We start from the raw sequence: 20,482 nt of genomic DNA, 5'->3' as shown, positions 1-20,482 counted from the left end.
TACGCTCCAGTTGTTCTTTAAATAGCAATAAGACTGGGCAAATGTGATACTTGGTTACCATGAAAATTGATGATTACCTATTTTATTGTATCTAGCTGCTTCACACACTTATTTACCAACTGAAAGCACTTGAGTTTGCAAAATCTTTCCCCAAAAAAGTATAAAGGGTGAGGTAGGATTAATCCTTATGCATTAATCCTTATGTCTAACTTAATAGACAGAAAATAACAAACTGTCAGGGGATATGATGAGCATCAGGCCTCAAATAAGAGAGCATGGTTGGGGCGCCTGGGTGGCGCAGTCGGTTGGGCGTCCGACTTCAGCCAGGTCACGATCTCGCGGTCCGTGAGTTCGAGCCCCGCGAGTTCGAGCCCCGCGAGTTCGAGCCCCGCGAGTTCGAGCCCCGCGTCGGGCTCTGGGCTGATGGCTCAGAGCCTGGAGCCTGTTTCCGATTCTGTGTCTCCCTCTCTCTCTGCCCCTCCCCCGTTCATGCTCTGTCTCTCTCTGTCCCAAAAATAAATAAACGTTGAAAAAAAAATTAAAAAAAAAATAAAAATAAAAAAAATAAGAGAGCATGGTATCATGGAACCAGAGGAAGAGAATGTTATAAAGAGGGAGCATCAGAACCACCTGAAATTCACAGTAAGAAAAGTACTGGGTTTTATCTCATAGATGCTAGTGGTGAGGGAAGCAAGAGCTGTTGGAGTAACATGGTTAGATGTGTCTATTTTAAAAAGATAATGTTACTCTTAATGTAAAGGATGGACAAGACTAAAGGAAAAAGAAAAAAAATTAGTAGGTATTACATTTACCTAGTCAAAAGCTAATGAAGACTGAAAATGAAAAGAAGGTATAATTAAGAGGATATGTTTAAGGATATAACTAAGAGAACTGGGGGATTAAAGGAAAGAATAATAGAAGATGGTTCTAAAGTTCAAACTTGTTTAGTTAAGTAGATAGTAATATTATTAACATAAGAAGGAAAAATTAGTAGAATCTCTACTTTTATGAGATGCATGGATTTCTAAAGCCAACAGAGAAGAAATGGGATAGATGAAAAAAAAAAAAAAAAAAAAAAAAAAAGGAGACTTCATCTATTCCAAAACTATCATTTAAAGATAGCATAAAAGTGATCCCCGGGGAAATAACTGATAAAGGTGGTTAAAGCTCACTTTGACTAGATCTGAATTTATGAACACAGTTAAATAGGAGATAAATATATAACAATAGAAACAGTGAACTCTGTGACTTTGATTCAGGACATAGAAGGGAGCTTCATTCTTCACTGCAGTCAGAATGAAACTGGTGAAATAGGTTCCAAAGATAATATTGAACCTGTACATGAAAGGCTTTGTTTGACTTTGAGGGTGTCTTGTCTCTGTATCAGTTGTTTGCACTTTGTTAAAAAATGAGCAGAACTGTGAGGCCACCATGACCTCAGTCACAGAGGAAACTGTGATGTAGATTCAGAAAACTTCAAGGAGATTCCACAACCACCAGGTGTCCAAAGGAGAGAGGCTTTAATGACATTTCACATAGCCCTGAGCCAAGGCTGGCAGTTCCTATAAACTGCCCTAGGATCTTAGGTGTTTTGGCTAGGGATTCAGGGAGCCATATACATTGAGTAAGACTGTCCTTCTCCCACTACAGTTAATGTAGGGTTGGAGAGGAAGCTCTCTTATACACAAAAATTACGCTTCTATATAGGCCTTTATTGTGGGAGTAAAGAGTAGGTTTATGAGCCCTAAGGAACACCATAACCTTTCTCTACTCTCATCACCTTCATCAGCACAAATTAGTGAACATGTGTGAAGTAAGACCATCTTTTACTAGCCTCTATTTTTCTAATGACAGCCCCATGTGTTCCGAAGTCTTTTCTGCTGGCTTCCATGTTTGTGTCATCTAAAATAGAGAGGGATACCAGGAATCCTATGTATCCCTGCCTTCATCTTCCCTTTATTACTAGAAATCAATTGGGAATCCCAAAACTCTGCATTCTTCTGAATAATTCCCACCCCTCTCTTCCCCCTACCACACACTCACAGCTTCACCACTGTCTTTCTAAAGACTGCCAGGACTAATCCCATCATGCCTTTAATCTCTATTCCTGTCTACAAGAAGAGAATGGATGTGGGATGGAGGGGGGCGACAGGCAAGACCCAACTATTTTATTGGTTAGCATGTTTCCTAACTATTCTTAATAAAATAGCACAAACCCATCTCTCTAGCCCCTTACCCTTTACAGTAAGCTCTAGATATTTCTCTTTTTGGTTATAAGAAAAAAAAAACTTTACAGTTATTCTTTCATTTAGCAGTAATCACATCTCAGTAAAATTGTAAAACCTTAAATAAAACTCAACTTGCTATTTCAGGTCATCTAGGAAATAGAGGAAGTAGTCCAAGGATCCCCAGGACCTGGATAGGCTTCAAGGGCTCCACAAGTCCTATGCATTTGTAATTGAAGTTGTTTATATAGCTTGGTGGTTAAGAGCATGGCCTCTGGAGTCCCGATTGCCTAGGTTTAAATCCTACCTCACCATGTGCTATATTTTGCAACTTAGGCAGTTTACTTAACCTGTGTGCGCTTAGTTTCCCTAGCTGAACCATGCATATAGTACTGTACCTACCTCATAGAATTGCTGTAGGGACTAAAAGTAGTTAATACATTTAAAGCAGTTACAATAGTGCCTCACAATATTAAGTGCTGTATAAACACTAGCATTATTATTATTTATATTCCCAGAGGAAGGTCCATATCTTCCATCTGATTATCAGTAAGGTGTATCATAAATCTTAATTTATGAACAGAAGGAAACCACTTTCACAGGCTTATGATCTTCATGAAATTTAAACTTTCTCTGTTTTAATCAAAAGTCATCTGATCCTTTATAGCAGAGAAATGTATTTAGTTGAATCTACTTCAACAGTATTTTCTTTTAAAGAGTTTTTTATGTTTTCAAAGTTTTAATTCTATTTTTACTTTTTAACCTAATAGAAAATTTATATTTTTCTTATTTTTCTTTTAATTGTCATAGTCTTGATAAAATTTAAGCTCTTATTTTCCAGGCTTCAATTTAAAAAAGAAACTCATTTGTTTTCCTTTTCAAAACCCCTGTGTAATTAATAGTTTTGCATTAAGGGTTTGAACATCAGCAAATCATGTACACAACTCTGTAAGTGAGTTGGGAAAAAGATATGTGTGATTAAACCGTGAATGTTGATTTTTGTTGTTGTTACTTAAACCATATATGCAATTGAGCCAAACTGAATCACAATTGAAAATATTGCAGCCTGTTAATACAAGGAAGAAAGAAGAGCTTATACAGCTGTTCTTTTTCTGGAAAGTGAATATAGTGGCTGAAAAAATAATTGATGCTTCATCATTGTTAGGGATGAATTAATATTGTTCTATAATAAATTGCCAAATTTCATTTAATAAATCATTTTTTTTTTAGAAAGTCAAGTCAGCAATAAATGGCAAGAATCTCATTACTTATTTCCTATAGTTACACTGAACATAAAGAGTACTTCCATTTTAAATTGCTCTTGCTAAATCTTAGAAAAAATAATTTTGGCAAATTGGTTAGTATCAGACCTAGAGCTTAAACACAAAACAGCTGTTGTTGAAAATACCACTTTCATAACATTAATATGCTTTCAATTAACAGATTGGAATGAACTGTTAAACATTACTACCTCCATGTTTAACTACTGTTTGACTCTCTCAATAACTGCTTTTCTTTCTCAATAGATTGTTTACTTTAACTGAAAGAGGAAGAATCTTATTTAAATAATCCATATTTTTCCTCCATCTGCAGAAAGCACCCAAGACAAGTGGGGATTTCCAATGTGCCATTATTTAAAGGAAGAGAGATGGTGCTGTGGTCGTAATGCCAGAATGTCAGCATGTTTGGTATGATTATATTTTTTTCTGGACTAAGAACTTTATCCAGATGTTACAGAATTTATTATTGTTGGCTGATATCATGAATTAAATGCCAAGTTTTGCAGAGCATCATTATTAATGCTTTTGTGCATTGCAAATTTTGATTAAAAAATGACTTGCCCTTCCAGCATTATCTACTTTACATGCAGTGTGGTAACAATTTATAGTTATACTTTTTTACATATAATTGTTTATATATAATTACTTTAATTACCATATAAAATGTACCAGCTATGAAGTATTAAACACCGAATTAGTTCAGCGCTTTATTCACAGTTCTGTGGTATGTTTGTATGTGTTTATAGTAGATCATTTGGTCTACTAATTTTTTTTTTAATGTTTATTCTTGAGAGAGAGTGAGACAGAGTATGGGTGGGGGAGGGGCAGAGAGAGAGGGAGACACAGAATCCAAAGCAGGCTCCAGGCTCTGAGCTGTCAGCACAGAGCCCAATGCGGGGCTCCAACCCACAAACCGTGAGACCATGACCTGAGCTGAAGTCAGACGCTTAACCGACTGAGCCACCCAGGCGCCCCTCCTAATTTTTTATAGAATGGGAAAGATATTAATAAGGTACCTGGAAGTAACTATCTAATTAAATAAAGCCTTTAATATGCCTTATTTGGCTTGTGTCCTTACACCTAGAACACTTTAACCTGTGGTATTCTCTGTTCATGGTGTTATGTTAGTTTATAAAGAATAGGTGCACATTAAAACATCTAAGTTATTTTTGTCATTAGAAATTTCAAATATAGTTGATTAAATAATGTGTTTGATGTCCAACCCCAAGATAAATTAATTATTCTATGACCATTATTTCTCTGCCAGTTTATACAGCAATATAAAAAATAGCACACCAGTGTTCTAGGTCACAGATCCTAGTATTATCATAGAAATCTATTTATGCTCAAATAATAATTTTTAAAGTCCTCTTAAAATGCTTTTCTTGGAAATTATCTTGTTCTTTCACTATATCTGCTAGTAATGTTTATTCGGGGTCATGTTATAGTGACAAGTAATTCTTGAAATGACTTAGTTCTCAGAATGCAGCAGCCAGGATTATACCCTTCAGGCAAGAAATTAGGGAATCTGACTAACCTAAGAAAAAAGACCTAATGATGCTGGCATCAGGGATTTTACAATAAAGCAGGACACATGTCACCTTTATGATAAAGCCCACAAGTAACAGTCCTCACTCATAAGCACAGTACTTCTAATCACATTTACAATACCCCCATTTTAATTATCAACAGACAGCCAAGGATCACTAGATGTATAAGGAAAATCTAACATGAAAGAACAGAGATCAGAAAAACTGAAGAAAAGCAACTTGGAGGAAATGGAGACTATACAAAATAAAATAATATAAAATAACTATTAATATCCCTTACAGAGATAAAAGAATATATGGTACCCACAAAACAAAAATGTTTGTTATAAAAATAAACTTTCAAAGAAACATAAAGAAGAGGTTTTGAAAAATAAATTTTAGAATATTTAATGTATAGACCACACTGCACTTAATAACTTTCTCTGCCCAATGTGAGCTTCCTATGGAATGCCCCTCTCCTTGGCTCCATTGAAGTCCCTGACTACCTTGGCTTCTTTTTTGGTTGCTAAGGAACATTTTTTTGATGTATTTTTTGTTAATTGTATTTTACTCCATAACTGACCTTTTCCACAAATAATCAAAGTTACAGGGGTTAAAAAAAAAAAGAGATCGAGAAAGGAGAACTTTCTGGTGATGCTTTGAAAAATTGTTAAGGGTACTAACCAGAGATAAACTTTAATTAGATTAGCACAATCATGTCAGCATACTTTAAGCCTGATAAAACTGCAAAATATTTTCGATTAACACTTGGTATATATTTTCTTCATTATCTTTATTTATTGGCCAAGAAAAATACTAATGTTTGCAAGAAACTTCTTATCACCTACCTGGTTATCTTTTATTATGTAACCAAAATTTATCATTTGTATTTCTAAAGTCCGTCATCAGCAACACATACTAAAAGTAGTCTTGGTATTGACTACTTTTAACTAGTTATTCTTATCTAAAAGTAGACACTTTTATCAACACGAAACAATTTATTATTAAAAACCCATGTTTCTTTATTCAGTTCAGCCTGTTAGCCAAAGCTGTAACACAAAAATCTAATCTGAAATGAGCACAGACAGTACTGTAAAAGAAAATCAATGTTTTCTTCAGTAATAAACTTATTCTGGGCCTGTTGCTATTTAATTTAATATGAAAATTATATAATAATTTGCTCCTGTATTCCTAAAACTCTGGCTCTAGATGTTAGGTGAAGGTATCGTTCAAGTCTTTGGAGAATTATAAATTTTTTCTTCAAATAATTTCTGCGAAGCAACTTCTTATATACAGTGAACTCATTTTCCCACTAAATCTTAATGGTATGAGGGCAGGTGAAGGTAAGGTTCAAAGAACAAGCTTTTACTTCCTGCTCACTTGCTAACTAGCTATACAACTATGGCAACTTATTTTACCTTGCCAGTGAACTTGTGCCTCTGCAAAAATTGTACTTACACAGGATAATCTGTAAATTGTCTTTCAGTTTTAAAAGTATGTGATTCAGCTATATCTAACAGTTATTATTAATGAAGAATAGCAACCTGAAGCAAACATGGGTATTCTAAAATTGAATAGGAAGTATATGTAGATCTATTATTATTTTTTTTTTTTAATTTTTTTTTTTCAACGTTTATTTATTTTTGGGAGAGAGACAGAGCATGAACGGGGGAGGGGCAGAGAGAGAGGGAGACACAGAATCGGAAACAGGCTCCAGGTTCTGAGCCATCAGCCCAGAGCCCGACGCGGGGCTCGAACTCACGGACCGCGGCTCGAACTCACGGACCGCGAGATCGTGACCTGGCTGAAGTCGGACGCTTAACCGACTGCGCCACCCAGGCGCCCCTATGTAGATCTATTATATTTTACTACTCTATTTTGAAATATTTTCTAATTAAAATTTTAAAAATAAAGGTAAATATTGAAATATTAATGTAATTCAGTTATAAAACTTCATAAATGTAGAAATGTATGTCTCTTAAAAATGGAAGTTTTAGAAGCATTTATTCCATACTGAAACTATGATAAATCTTTCAGATGTATCTTTTATATATGTTGGGTTATGCATATTTACTGGAAATATGAGGAAATACTTTGTAAAATCATCTGGATCTTAAATAAATATAAATGTAAAACCAGCTATGTAGAAAATTGTAAAAATATGTATTCTTCCTCTTTTGGGCACTTGATCATATGTGACTTTGATTTGAATTTGTAGACCAGGCCAACCAAAACTATACATACTATTCTAAACTAAATTTTCAGCTATAATCTGTTCAATAAAACCTTGTATAATAAAAGGTAACTATATGTTTATAAAAAATTAGAAGAGAATACACTTAGAAGTAGTATATAAACATGTTTATTATATACACACATATAATAATAGATTTGGATTGATTTGATTGTTTCAGCTAAACAGCTAAAAGTGAGCCAAGACCATGTTCTTTTATTTCTTTCGTTTTCTTATTCTTTCTAAAATTCAAGGAGTATATACAATTGGGTGTGTATGTGTTTGTGTACATGACACACATCTATTATAAATCAACCCTAGAGTATACAACTATACTGGTTAACATTCCTCAATGATATTAACACTTGTAAATGTGTAAACTTACACATTATCACTTAATTAATCTTTTTAAATGTCACTTTTATAAGCCTTTATACAGTGTGTTTATAAGTCTTATAAGATAAGACTAAATATACCAGCAGTCTTTGTCTTACTTTTTTCTCCTTATTTTTTCTCTAAAGGCATTGGAACGGGTTGCGGTTGGCCAAGGGGTAAGTACGAGTGTTTACTCTAATACAGCAGATGGACAGGATAGTTTTCTTAAAGTACTCTTCTTACTTGACCTGCTGATGAACTTAAAACCTGAGTCTTCTTGTCACCTCTTCATATTCAAATTTGTACATTTTCTAGAAGTTTCTCTTTAAAAGAGAAGTGAACTTCCAGAAAAAGGAAATTGAACTTTTAAGAAAATGTCCACATTATATTCTTGTACTAATGTGTCATTTCTTCATAATACACTAAACAGTCTATGAATATTTCCAAAGACTGCTATTGCTGACTATCAGACTCTTATGGGCTTAGTTGGAGCAAAGATAAACACAGTATAGCATTCAATTTATTTTTTAACTACAGTCCAAAACACAGACCTGCATTGTTTTTTTGTTGGTTTTTTTTGTTTGTTTGTTTTTTAACTTTTTTCCTTATTAATTTGATTGGTCATTAGTTGAAATAGCCAAATGGACTTGCACATATAAACAGAAGTTAAATATATCCCCCAAAATATCCATAAAATTGCCTTATTCTCTATTTTATGATTGATGAAACATATTAGGAATTTCTAAAAGTTTTTTTAGCTGTTCTTTTTAAGCTTTTCACAGGATTTTTCTTGTTGGACCTAAATGTTAGAAATCTCTTTTTGCTTCTTTTCAAGGAACATTAATATGTCAATTTGAATTTTTTAAAATAATTATAATTTAAAATGATAATAGCAACAAATATATACTGAGTGCTTACTCTGGCCCAGGCTCAATGCTAAGAACTTTTTTTCTTAAATATATTTGTTGTTCCTATCTAAAAATTGGTAAAAGCTGATTTTTTTAAAGGCATTAGGGCATATTGTTGAGGTATGTGGGCTTTCGTCTCAAACTGCTGGTTTGCAGTTGTACTGCTTATAAGCCTTGTGGTTCCCTAGGATCTGGAAGAGAAAAGAGCCTTCATCATAATGTCCCTGTGCATTTTGTGGTGTTTTTCAGTTTCCCAAGTGCTTATTCATGTTTACAGTCAATCTTATAAGTTGGGTATTATCCCAAACTTACATGAGAACATGATACACAGCAGAAGTTTAATAGTGCATTCTACCTCCCTTAATTAATTGCAGAGTACTGACTTCCAGCTTAGTGCCGTCTCCACTAGACCTGTAAAATTCATGCCTAAGATATATACTTTAAGCGTGTGCTTTTTGCTCCCTCTGATTTAAGATGCATTAAAGTGTTAGGTTGATTTATCATTTGTGAAGGAGAGAAAGTAAACTCTGAGCCACATCCAGTTTATTCTTGGAATTGTCAGACACAGGGTGCTGGGGAGATGTTGACTCCCTTCCCACATGCCTCCATCTGTATTTACCAGGATGGATAGACCCAGTTATCCAAGGAATGCACGTTTGAAGGCACTTCATAACTCTCTTCCCTTTCTCTTAGCGAACAGCTGTAAGGCTCTTATTTATTCAGGATAACTAAGGAATGATGATTTATTCTATCCTGTTTTTATTTCTCTGTGCATTGCATTTCTGTATGATCTCTTGTTTAAATGCATTTCTTGGGTTTTTTTTGTCATCTTTAACCAGTTTGTAATAACAATATAAATATACATTATTTTCTAAATTACCTTGATACCGTTTATATAATTTTTCTCAAAGGCATAGGTATGGAAAGCTTTATTTTTAAGATTTTTTTTCCTGACTGAAGTATTGAATAAAAACTAATGACACCATCCCTGCCCAAGTGTCCAAGAGGCCATATAGCATCATGGCTTTATATGTGGACATCAGAGCTAGGCTTCTTCAGTTCAAATACCAGCTCAACTATTTTTGGAAGTTTCATAGAAAATTCATGTAAAATTAAAGTTCCTGTTTATTGTATAGCTAACTAAATAAAAAGTTAAGAACTTTATAAACCATTTATAATACTAATATTTTACTTCATGTAATAATATATTTCTAAAAATGCCTTAAATGTCAATAGAAAAATAGGTGTCAATATATGAAAGAGGATTTCAGCATTTTTGTGAGAAAACTGAAGGGATATGGGGAGAAGGAAGGGATGGATGATAGAGATTTTTGGTACTACAAAAAGAATTACTCAAAATGAAAAAAATGCCAAATGAAAAATATGTGCAGAGATGGAAAATTTTGAATGATATGTTTTGGAGCAGTCTTCTAGAAAGAAAGTTTACAAATCAGAGTTTGTCTTACGTCAAGGCGTTGCATTTAGAAAGAGATTTTATTTAAGAAGTATACCTTTTGAAGGTTACAAATTTCTTATGAGTATTCAAGTATGTCTGCTTTCAGTGCATTATTTTAGGAGCTGAACTGGGGACTTTGGTATTCCTAACACCATTTCGGACTAGAATCACCCTCCCCACTATCCCCACCATCTTGGAAGGATATAACACGTGCCCTTTCCAAGTGCTCTGTCAAAATCCTGCAAGTCAGACATTCTCCAGTGATTTAAGAAGTCAGTGCCATTAGGTGAAGATGCAAGAAATAATGGTTCACCCTCAGCTCCCAACTTGTGTTTTTTTGTAGCCTCAGCACCTGGGGCCCACAGTGTAGGAACTTGAGGTCAGATGGGGAGAGGAGCAGTAGAGTAAGTTTTCTATCTGAGCACACAGGCAAAATTGTATTTTATGCTAGACTCCGTCTGAATCCAAACATATTCTAGTTGAAAACAGACGAAAATAACAATGTTGTGCTCTGAAGGAAAAGCGAAAGAAGTTTGACTCAGGGAATTTGTACAGTGTACTGAACTCTGTCTTTAAAACTACCAGTCATTGCACAGTTTGGGGTTTTCACCTTATTAGCCTTCTCAGGACCATTCAATATTGTTGGCCTCCCTCCACTCTGGCTCATTTTTCTTCCCCCCCCCCTTTTTTTTCGTTAGAAACTGCATGGAAGCAGGACTGTTGCTGATATTATTTTGTATTGGATTTATTTACACTGTCATTAAGAGTTCTGTGGGGATGTGGATAGAGTTTGGGCGACTTTTGTAGTTTCTTAGTTTAAGTGCCCCCTTCCCTTGTTTCAGTGAAGTGTTTTCTTTTATACTTTTTCAAAACTATCATGCTTCCCTGAGGCCCTTCTCTTCATCCATATCTTCTTTGCTTTGGAAAACCTTCATGGATACCTAATCCTATATCCTTCCTGAGGGACAAAAAGACATGCCCTTTTCAATTCTACAGTAGCCAATGCTATGATCTTTTAGACCTCAGACATACTTTTAGCATGTCCTTACTTACAATAGTATCTTCTCCTTCTGGGTGTGAATCCTAGGTGATATGATCTCTGTTCCACCACCATTAGGACAAATCCATGTTCACTTCTCTTTTGCACGTATTCTACCTTACTGCTCTCTTTTTGGCTCCAGAGCTGATCTTGCTGGTCATGAAAGTTTATTTCTACATTTTTAACTGAATGCACTGCATTTGGGACATTAGCTCATTTTTGTTTGATTGTGCTGTGTCTTCCCCCATTCACTACCATTTCTTTTATAGTTTCTTCTATTTTCATGCAGAATTGCTTCCTCAGTATTAGCCTCAGGGTAACAATTTAACTTAGAATGGAAAAATTATAAAAGTTTCCTCTATGTTTTGCAATAAAGTCAGATTTCTAACATTCACTTATGTTCCTGACTCTCTAGTATTGATTCGATTTATGTTTTTTATTTGTTTCTTGTGCTTATATTTATCTACATTTTTTTCAGCTGCCTACTGAATCACTCTTCTATCGAGCTGTCCTTCAGGATATTATTAAAGAATGTTATGGAATCACCAAATGGTAGGAGGATTTTATTTTAATAAGGATAACTCTGTTGTCTTATAAGTGAAGTGATTTTTAGCCTAGGTGAATATATTCAACATCACTATTTTTTTAAAAGAAGCTTTGAATTTGAGCATAATGTCAGTAGTAACAAAGAAGTATGCAGCAACTGTATCTTAGATTAATCATTATTAAAGTGGGGGCTCTAATGTTTCCTTTTTGTCCTGAAGCATTGTGTAATGATAAAATAGTCTGGGTCAATTATAATTTAAAATTCTAGAAGTAATGAAATGTTATATATAAGTAGTTCAGTGAATATAATGTTATCATATAGCAAGGGTTACATTTAAAATGTTTCACAACCAGTACAGCCTAAACACTTAACTAATGAGAACAGAAATTGATCATAAATAATTGTGGCCCATGTACTACTGGTAAATAATAGCCCTGCACATGTTTTGTTTGCTGTTGTTTTTTCCAAATAATGCATTGCTTATACAGAGAGGCAGGAATGGGAGAATTTTTCCATAATATTGGTTCAGTAACTGCTGTACTCAAGCATACATTTGCAAGTCTGGCAAATTTCATGAATATCCTCTTGCTAATTACAATTTTAGGATTCTGATAACCATTTGGTTGTAATAGGATTATTCTTCAGATTAAAATAGGACAGTTTTAAAGTTCTCAAAAATGAATCCACACTTAACAGAGATAGAAACTAGTTTTAGATTAGTTATTATTTCTCTGTAAGAAATAAAATAACCTATTTTTTTTACTGATAGAAATTATGACATATAAATATCTACTATACCATTGGCTTAAACTATTATTTCTGTGTAACTAACTTCCAAATCTTATTGCAGACTCCATTTTATTTTCCATATGTTTACGAATCTTTAAAATTGTCTACAAATGAATTTCTCATGCTTTCCTGAAAACTAGCTCCCTCTCTTGAGTTCATCACAAGATACTGATTTTGTTGGAAAAAATCACAAAATTTTGCAAATTTATGTCCACTCAGATATTGATTGCCTGCTTCTTTTGAGACCTCAAATCTCTTTATAAATTTTTTTATCTCTTCCAATGACAACTTAAAATTGTCTCCATTTTTTTATGAATCTTTCTTCTCTCTTAAAAATTACACTGTCCAGCCCTCCACATTCCTGCTTCTTTTACTACTCAGAAGATAGATGGTATTTATTATAAACGCTTTCATTCCAAAGCCTGATTGGCCATTCAGCCACATTTGACAATGTTGATAATTGGGTTTTTTTCTCCAGACTCTCTTCCTCGTTATCTTCCCTTAAGTTACATTCTGAGGCTTTTTTCCCCCCTACTTGGCATTGTCACCTATTTACTTAAAGGGTTTTTCCTCTTAACTCACCTCCTATATATATCTTCATTCGCTAATATTTTTATATTCAGCTCCTGTCTCTTAATATATCCTCTTTCTCTTAGGAATTACCTTCACAACTAATATCTTTTTTTTATTTAAAAAAAATTTTTAACGTTTATTTATTACTGAGAGACAGAATATGAGCATGGGAGGGGCAGAGAGAGAGAAAGACACAGAATCCAAAGCAGGCTCCAGGCTCTGAGCTGTCAGCACAGAGCCCCACGCAGGGCTTGAACTCACAAACTGTGAGATCATGACCTGAGCTGAATTCGGACACTCAACCGACTGAGCCACCCAGGCACCCCCCTCACAACTAATATCTTGAATCAGGTATCCACTCTTACCTCTTTCACTTAAGTACCTTACAGATATATCAAATTCAGTCTATCCAAAAACCAAAGTCAACTTCCCACTAATTCTAGTCAAGGAAGGTACAAATAAATGGAAAGATACCCTATGTTCATAGATTAGAAGAATTAATAGTGTTAAAATGTAAATACTACCAAAAGCCATATAGATTCAGTGCAATCCCTATCAAGATCACAGTAGCTTTTTTTTTTTTTTTTTTTTTTTTTACAGTAGAAAAAACACTCCTAAAATTTATATGGACCACAAAAGAGTCAGAGTAGCCAAAGAATTCCTGCGAAGAACAAAGCAGGAGGGAACACACTTCCTGATATCAAGCTGTAGTCACCAAAACAGGATGGTACTGGCATAAACACAGAGAGGCCAATGTAACAGAATTGAAAGCCCAGAAATAAACTGAAGCATGTACAGTTGACCAATATTTGGCAAAGGAGCCAAGAATACCCAATGGAGAAAAGATAGTCTCTTTAATAAATGGCGCTGGGATAATTGGATATTCACATGTAAAAGAATGAAACTGGATCCATATCTTATATCACTCACAAAAATTAACTCAAAATGGGTTAAAGATTTTCATGTAAAATCTGAAGCCATGAAAGTCCTGGAATAAAACATAAGAATAAAGCTCCTTGATATGGGTCTTGGTAATGACTTTTTGGATATGACACCTAAAGTACAAACAACAAAATAAAAATATGTAAATGGGATTACATCAAACTTAAAAGCTTCCATACAGCAAAAGAAATCATCTACACAGAAGAAAAAAAAAGACAACTTACAGAATGGGAAAATATATTTGCAAACCATATATCTGATAAGAGGTCACTGTCCAAAATATATAAATAACTCCTACAACTTGATAACAACAAAAAAATTTAAAAATGGTCAAAGGGCCTGAATAGACAAAAGGCCAACCAACAAGTACATGTACGAATACACGTCACTAGTCATTAGGGAAATGCAAATTAAAACCACATTGAGATTACTTTCACACCTGTTAGAATGGCCATCATCAAAAAGACTAAGAGATAACATGTTGGCATGGATATGGAGAAAAGGGAACGCTTGTGCATTGTTGGTGGAATTATAAATTGGTACAACTACTGTGGAAAACTGAGTAAAGGATCCTCAAAAAATAAAAACTAGAACTACCAGATGATCCAGTAATTTCACTTTTGCTAATATATCTGAAGGAAATGAATATATTAAATCAAAAAGATATCTGTAGCCCCATCGTTCGTAGCATTAGCCAAGATATAGAAACATGTCCTTCATTGGATGAAGGGATAATGGAACGTTATTCAGCCATTAAAAAATGAGGAAATCCTATCATTTGCAACAACATAGGCGGACCTTGAAGGCATTATGCTAAGTGAAATAAGTCAGACAGAGAATGACAAATACTGTATGATCTCACTTATATGTGAAATCTCAAAAACAACACCAAAATAAAAAACACCGAACTCATAGAAAGAGATGAGACCTATGATTACCAGGGGCAGAGGGTAGGGAGATGGGGAATTGGAGGAAAGTGAGAAAAGGTACAAAGTTTTAGCTATAAGATAAATAGGTACTCTAAGGATGTAATGTACAACACAATGACTATAACACTGCTATGCAATATATAGAAGTTGTTGAGAGTAAATCCTAAGAGTTCTCATCTTAAGGGGATTTTTTTTCCTTTTTTTTCCTTTTTTTAAATGTATCTATATTAAAAAATGGGCATGTTAGCTAAACCTATTGTGATAATTATATCATAATATATGTAAATCAAGCCATCATGCTATACACCTTAAACTTGTATGCCAATTATTTGCAGTAAAACTAGAAAAAAAAAGATATGTGTTTATGTGGGGACTTGAATGTCACTGTGTCTCATGAAATTAGTTTATTCATACTTGAAGTGAATCCTATCCTAAGAGACTTGGAAAAGACACAGGCATCTTTTGTTGATGTCAGATTTAAAGGTTAAAGTATTCTTGTTGATGCAAAAAATAAAAATAAAAATAAAAACAAAGATGGAGAAGAAGAACAAGAGCAAGAACTACTACAGGGCAAATACCTAGGAGAAGATGGGAATCAAGAGACATAAGCCCTGTGTCTTCTAGGGGATGCATTTCACCAGAAGCATCTGTATAGAATAGGCAGCTGTCTGACAGTTAACAAAGTAGACAGAGAGGGTGAGCACAGCTTTCAATAAAGTAACAGTTCTAGTGAGACAAGAGTTAAAGTTCATGGCCTGCCTTAGGAGGAGGACTCCATAGGCCAGGCACACCACTCTTACCTTGAGTTAGATCCACTCTATGAGTGAGGGTAAACCATAAATGAAACAGTCCTAAAATGGCCTAAAGCCCCACTTAGAATTATCTGAAACTGTGATTAAAGTATTTCAGAGTATTTTTCTAGCTGCCTACTATTGGCAAATCCTCTCTGGACAAAAATAATATATATGCAGGCTCAAACTATCACTAAAGTTTGCTGTATATAGTATCTGGCAAGCAACCCCAAATAACCAGCCATATGATGAAATAGGACAACATGACCAAAAACCAAGGTAAATCAACCACATGCAACAGAAATGGACTCATTGGAATTTAGAGAAAAGCTTAAAATAACAACTTGAGAAGCTTCTACTTTGGGAAAATGGAGCGGTTGTACTTTTTTTATATTTTTCTTGGTAATCACAATTAAAAATCTAGAACTATCTATAAAATATAGAAGATTCAGAAAGAATCTTAGAAAGAAGAAGACAAACTAGCTCAAGATCTCAGGACCCAAGGAGCAACATGGTGGAAGTTCCCTGGGTTATCTTTTTGCCTTAAAAACCTTGTATTGGAGCTGAAGTAAACTGCAATCCAGAAATGCCAGTAGGCACATACAAAAAAAAAAAATACATACCTGGACCAGGAAAGAGGAAGGCATAGGAAAACCTTCAGACAAACCTCCCATACTACAGCCAGAAACCACATAAAAAATTGTGATCCCACTCTCAGCAAAGACCCATTGGAGAGCCCAGACTTTCATCCTTGCCAAGCTGTAATAAGGTTCCTGAACACTCCTTGTGGAATGGTGTCAGAGAGGCCAAGTAGGAAACTAGGATTTCCTTACCACCAGGAGGTAACAAGCACCCCACCACTACAGCCACAGTGTCAGAGACCATGTGGGAATTTGGACTTCCTGCCCACCCAGCAGTAAAATGGTTTTACACTCTCTCCCCACCAGTATGGCATCAGAGAAGGCCTAGTAGAGTCAGGATTTTCACCATTGCCCAGCAGTTACAAGGCCACCCCTACCACAGTATTGGTGGAGAAGATGTGGGAAGCTGGAAGTTCTAGCACTAACAAAGTATCGACAGAGGCTAGTTTATCTTCACACAAAACTTGTAAATGAATGTTTATGGCAGCTTTATTCATAACATCCCAAACTGAAAACAACCCAGATGTCCTTCAACAGGTAAACAAACTGCTAATCCATGTCATGGAATACTACCCAGCAATAAAAAGGAATGAGCTATTGATATAACAACCTGGATGAAAACTACAGAAAATCGTACTGAATAGAAAAAAGCCAGTCTCAAAAGGTTATATACTGTGTGATTCCATTTATATAACATTCTTGAAGTGATAAAATCATAGAAATTGGGAACAGATTAGTAGTTTCTGGGGGAGAAAGAATGAGATGGCAGGGAATTGGGTGTAGCTATAAAACAGCAGCATGAGTAATCCTTATGTAACATCATTGCATCAATGTCAGTATCTTGGTTGTGATACTGTACTATCATTTTGCAAGATCCCATTATGAGACATTTCAGGAAACTAGACAAAGGGAATAACAATCTTTCTGAATTCTTTCCGACAACTGCATGTGAACCTACAATTATCTTAAAATAAAAAAAATCTATACTTAATATGTACATATAAATAAAAATATTTTGTCAGAGAACCAAAGCATACAAAAAATAACCTAAGTGAAAATTCTGTAACTGAAAAAATAAAATAACTGAAATTAAGAAATCAGTGGGTGGTATTAATAGCATTGTAGACACAGCTGGGGAAATAATTAGTGAACTGGAAGACAGATCAGAAGAAAATATCCACAGTGAAGCACAAGGAAACAAAGATGGAGAATACAAAAGATGGACTAAGAGCCGTAGAGAATACAGTGAGTAGGTTTCACAAACATATTAGTTGCAGTTTGAGAAAAAAAGGAGAGAGAAAATAGGGGAGTAGCAATATTAAGAATTTTCCAATATTGGAAAAAAGACGTAAGTCCAATAAACTTAAGATATACACAAATTCCATGGAGAAGCAAAAAAGAAAATAAATTCTAGGTACACCATAGTAAAATTGATGAAAACAAAGGCAAAGAAAATATAAGCAGCCAGAGGTGGGAAAGAGGAGGGAGATAAGAGACATCTTTGGAGATACCTCCAAAGGAGCCAAAATGAAACTGACAGGTAAATTCTTAGCATAAATAGAAGCTACAGGTTAATGATATCTTCAAAGTACTGAAAGAAAATAGGCTACAATGTACAGTATTCAAAAATGAAGGTGAAATAAAGACTTTTTCAGACAAAACAAACAAACAAACAAAAACAGCAAATATGCTACCAGCAGATAGCACTGAAGAATTAAGCCAGAAGCAAAATGATCCCAGATTAAGTTTGAAGATACAGGAGGAAATAAAAAGTGATAGAAATGCAAATAACACGTGAAAAAATCCTCTACATCATATGTCATCAGAGAAATGCAATTAAACAGCAAGCTATCACTGCACACCTGTTAGAAAATCAAAATCTAGAACATTGACAACACCAAATGTTAGCAAGGATGTGGAGCAATAAGAACTTGCATTTCATTGCTGGTGGGAATGCAAAATGAGACAGCCAATTTGGAAGACAGTTTGGTAGTTTCTAACAAAACTAAACATACTCTTACCATATGATCCAGCAGTCATACTTTGTTATATTGTTTTGATCATCAGAGAGAAGAGGGGGGAGTCATTAGATAGTGCTAGGACAGTAGTTACTTTTACAGTTGTACAATGTATTAGTTTCCTTTGATGCTGTAACATATCCCTACAAACTTCATGGCTTAACACCACATAAATTTATTATCTAGTCCCCTGGAGGTCAGAAGTCCAAAATGGGTTTCACTGGGCCACAGTCAGGTATTTTCAGGGCTGTGTTTTTTCTGGGGGCTCCAAGTGATAATCCATTTCTTTATCTTTGACAGCTTCTGGAGGGAACCTGCATCCTTTGGCTCATGACTCCTTCCTCAGTCTGCAAAGCCAGAAGCATAGCATCTTTAAATCTTTCTGTAATTTTGACTTCCTTTCTGCCTTCCTCTTCCTCTTTAAAGGATCCTTGAAATTACCTTGAGCCCTCCGGATAATCCAGGATTCTCTCCTTATTTTAAAGTCAGCAGACTAGAACATTTAATTATATCTGCAACCTTAATTTCTTTTTTCCATGTAACATAATGTATGTATAGGTTTTGGGGATTAGAATATGGATATCTTTGGTGGACCATTCTTCTGACTACTACACAAAAAAATAAAAATCTGAACCCCTGCTTTACAACAAACACAAAAATCAATTCAGAGTGGATTAAAACCTTAACTATGAAAGTCAGTACTATAAAACTTTCAGAAAATAGTATTGAAGAATATCTTTATGACATTGAGGGAGGGGGTGTCTCAAACTAAATATGAACCTGCAAATCTTACAATAAAAGATTGAAAATTCAATCACGTTAATATTAAGAACTGTTTTCAGAAGAGTGGAAGTGTCCACTGTTAGAAACTAATTGGAAGCCCTATGAAAAAAGACTAGTAGCCAAAATACGTGAAGAATTCCTACAAATTTGTGGAAAAATTAACCTATGATAAAGAAAAATAGTGAAAAGACTTGATTACTCAGTTCACAAAGATGACACTCAGCTGGCTAATGAACATTGGGTAAGGTGCTCAATCTTAATTAGTAACCAAGATCATGTAAAATGAAACCACAATAGGATATTATCTTTATAACCATGTGATACTGTGATTTGTAGCAAGAAAGATACATTTGGTCTTCATCCCTGTTCCTGGCACAGAACTCCTCAAACCCTTATAAATTCTTAAGTGATACGGACTCTTAGAGCATCTTTTGCTCTAATGAAGTAATTCTGGGTAAGCTCCTGGATGGCTCCTGGCTTGGGGCTGGTCACCAGAAAGAACAAACCATGATTAGAAGTTTGAGGCCTCCGCCCCTTCTTCAGAAAGGTAAAGGGGGCTGGAAATTGAATTAATAATTGACCATGCCTATGTGATGAAACCTCCACAAGAATCCCAGTAGTATGGCACATGGAGAGCTTTTAGGTTGGTAAACACAATGCCCCCCTACCAGGAAAGTGACACACTCCATCTCCACCGGAACAGAAGTTCTTATGCTTGGAACCCTCCCAGATCTTGTCCTATGCACCTCTTCATCTGGCTGTCCATCTGTATTCTTTATCTTATCCTTTAATAAACTGGGAAATGTGTTTCCTTGAGTTCTGTGAACTGTTCTACCAAATAACCAAATGTAAAGGGGAGGGGAAGGTCAGTTTTTTGTCAGGTTGGACAGACTGTGTGTAACCTGGGGAACTAGTCCTTGCAGTTGGCATCTGAAGTGGGAAGGTAATCCCCTTACCTTGTGAGATCAGTGCTGTCTCTAGGTAGACAGTACCGGAGTTGAGCTGATTTGTAGAATACCCAGCTGGTGTCACAGAATTGCTGGGTGTGGAGAAACGCCACACATCTGGTGTCAGAAGTGTTGTGAGTATGCTAGTAGTCAGAAGTGTGAGAGGAAAGAAGAAACACAGAAGGAGGATTGAGGTTTTTCCAATTCAAACCATTAAATAGGCAGAAATTTAGAAGATTGCTAATTACAAATGATCGCAAAAATGCAGAGCAACTAGAACCATCCATTGCTGGTGAGAGAAAAAAAAATTAGTTTATTCCTTTGGAAAACAAGTTAGCGTTGCCTAATAAGGTTGAAAATGCCGAGTTGCCTACTTAGTTTTACCTACAAAACTTGAGAATACTTTGTCTCAGCAGTTCCATGCCTATGTATATATCCTAGAAGCTCTTCCACATGTATTCCCAGAGACTTATACAA

General features: G+C 35.1%; 1 protein-coding gene across 9 annotated transcripts in view; it reads left to right on the top strand.

Moving 5' to 3' along the window:
- METTL25 (methyltransferase like 25) overlaps nt 1-20,482 on the top strand; it is a 163,418-nt gene that overhangs the window by 76,682 nt on the left and 66,254 nt on the right. For 7 of the 9 annotated variants that reach the window (XR_015253459.1, XR_015253460.1, XR_015253456.1 and 4 more), the window contains exons 6-8: nt 3,819-3,913; nt 7,789-7,818; nt 11,524-11,597. Coding sequence is in view for 3 of the 9 variants with exons in the window: in XM_025926605.2 (XP_025782390.2) it covers nt 3,819-3,913; nt 7,789-7,818; nt 11,524-11,597 (199 nt within the window). In the remaining 6 variants the exon portion in view is untranslated. Of the gene's footprint in view, nt 1-3,818; nt 3,914-7,788; nt 7,819-11,523; nt 11,598-13,554; nt 13,975-18,575; nt 19,365-20,482 lie in introns of those variants that run through there. The other 2 variants (XM_086712719.1, XM_086712718.1) reach the window with 2 other exon arrangements.

The sequence above is a fragment of the Puma concolor genome, chromosome B4 (genome assembly GCF_028749965.1).
Source record: "Puma concolor isolate L17-30 chromosome B4, mPumCon1.1.hap2, whole genome shotgun sequence".
NCBI lineage: Eukaryota > Metazoa > Chordata > Mammalia > Carnivora > Felidae > Puma > Puma concolor.
The sequence above is the reverse complement of the archived record's forward strand: the minus strand, read 5'-3'. Positions and strand labels throughout refer to the sequence as shown.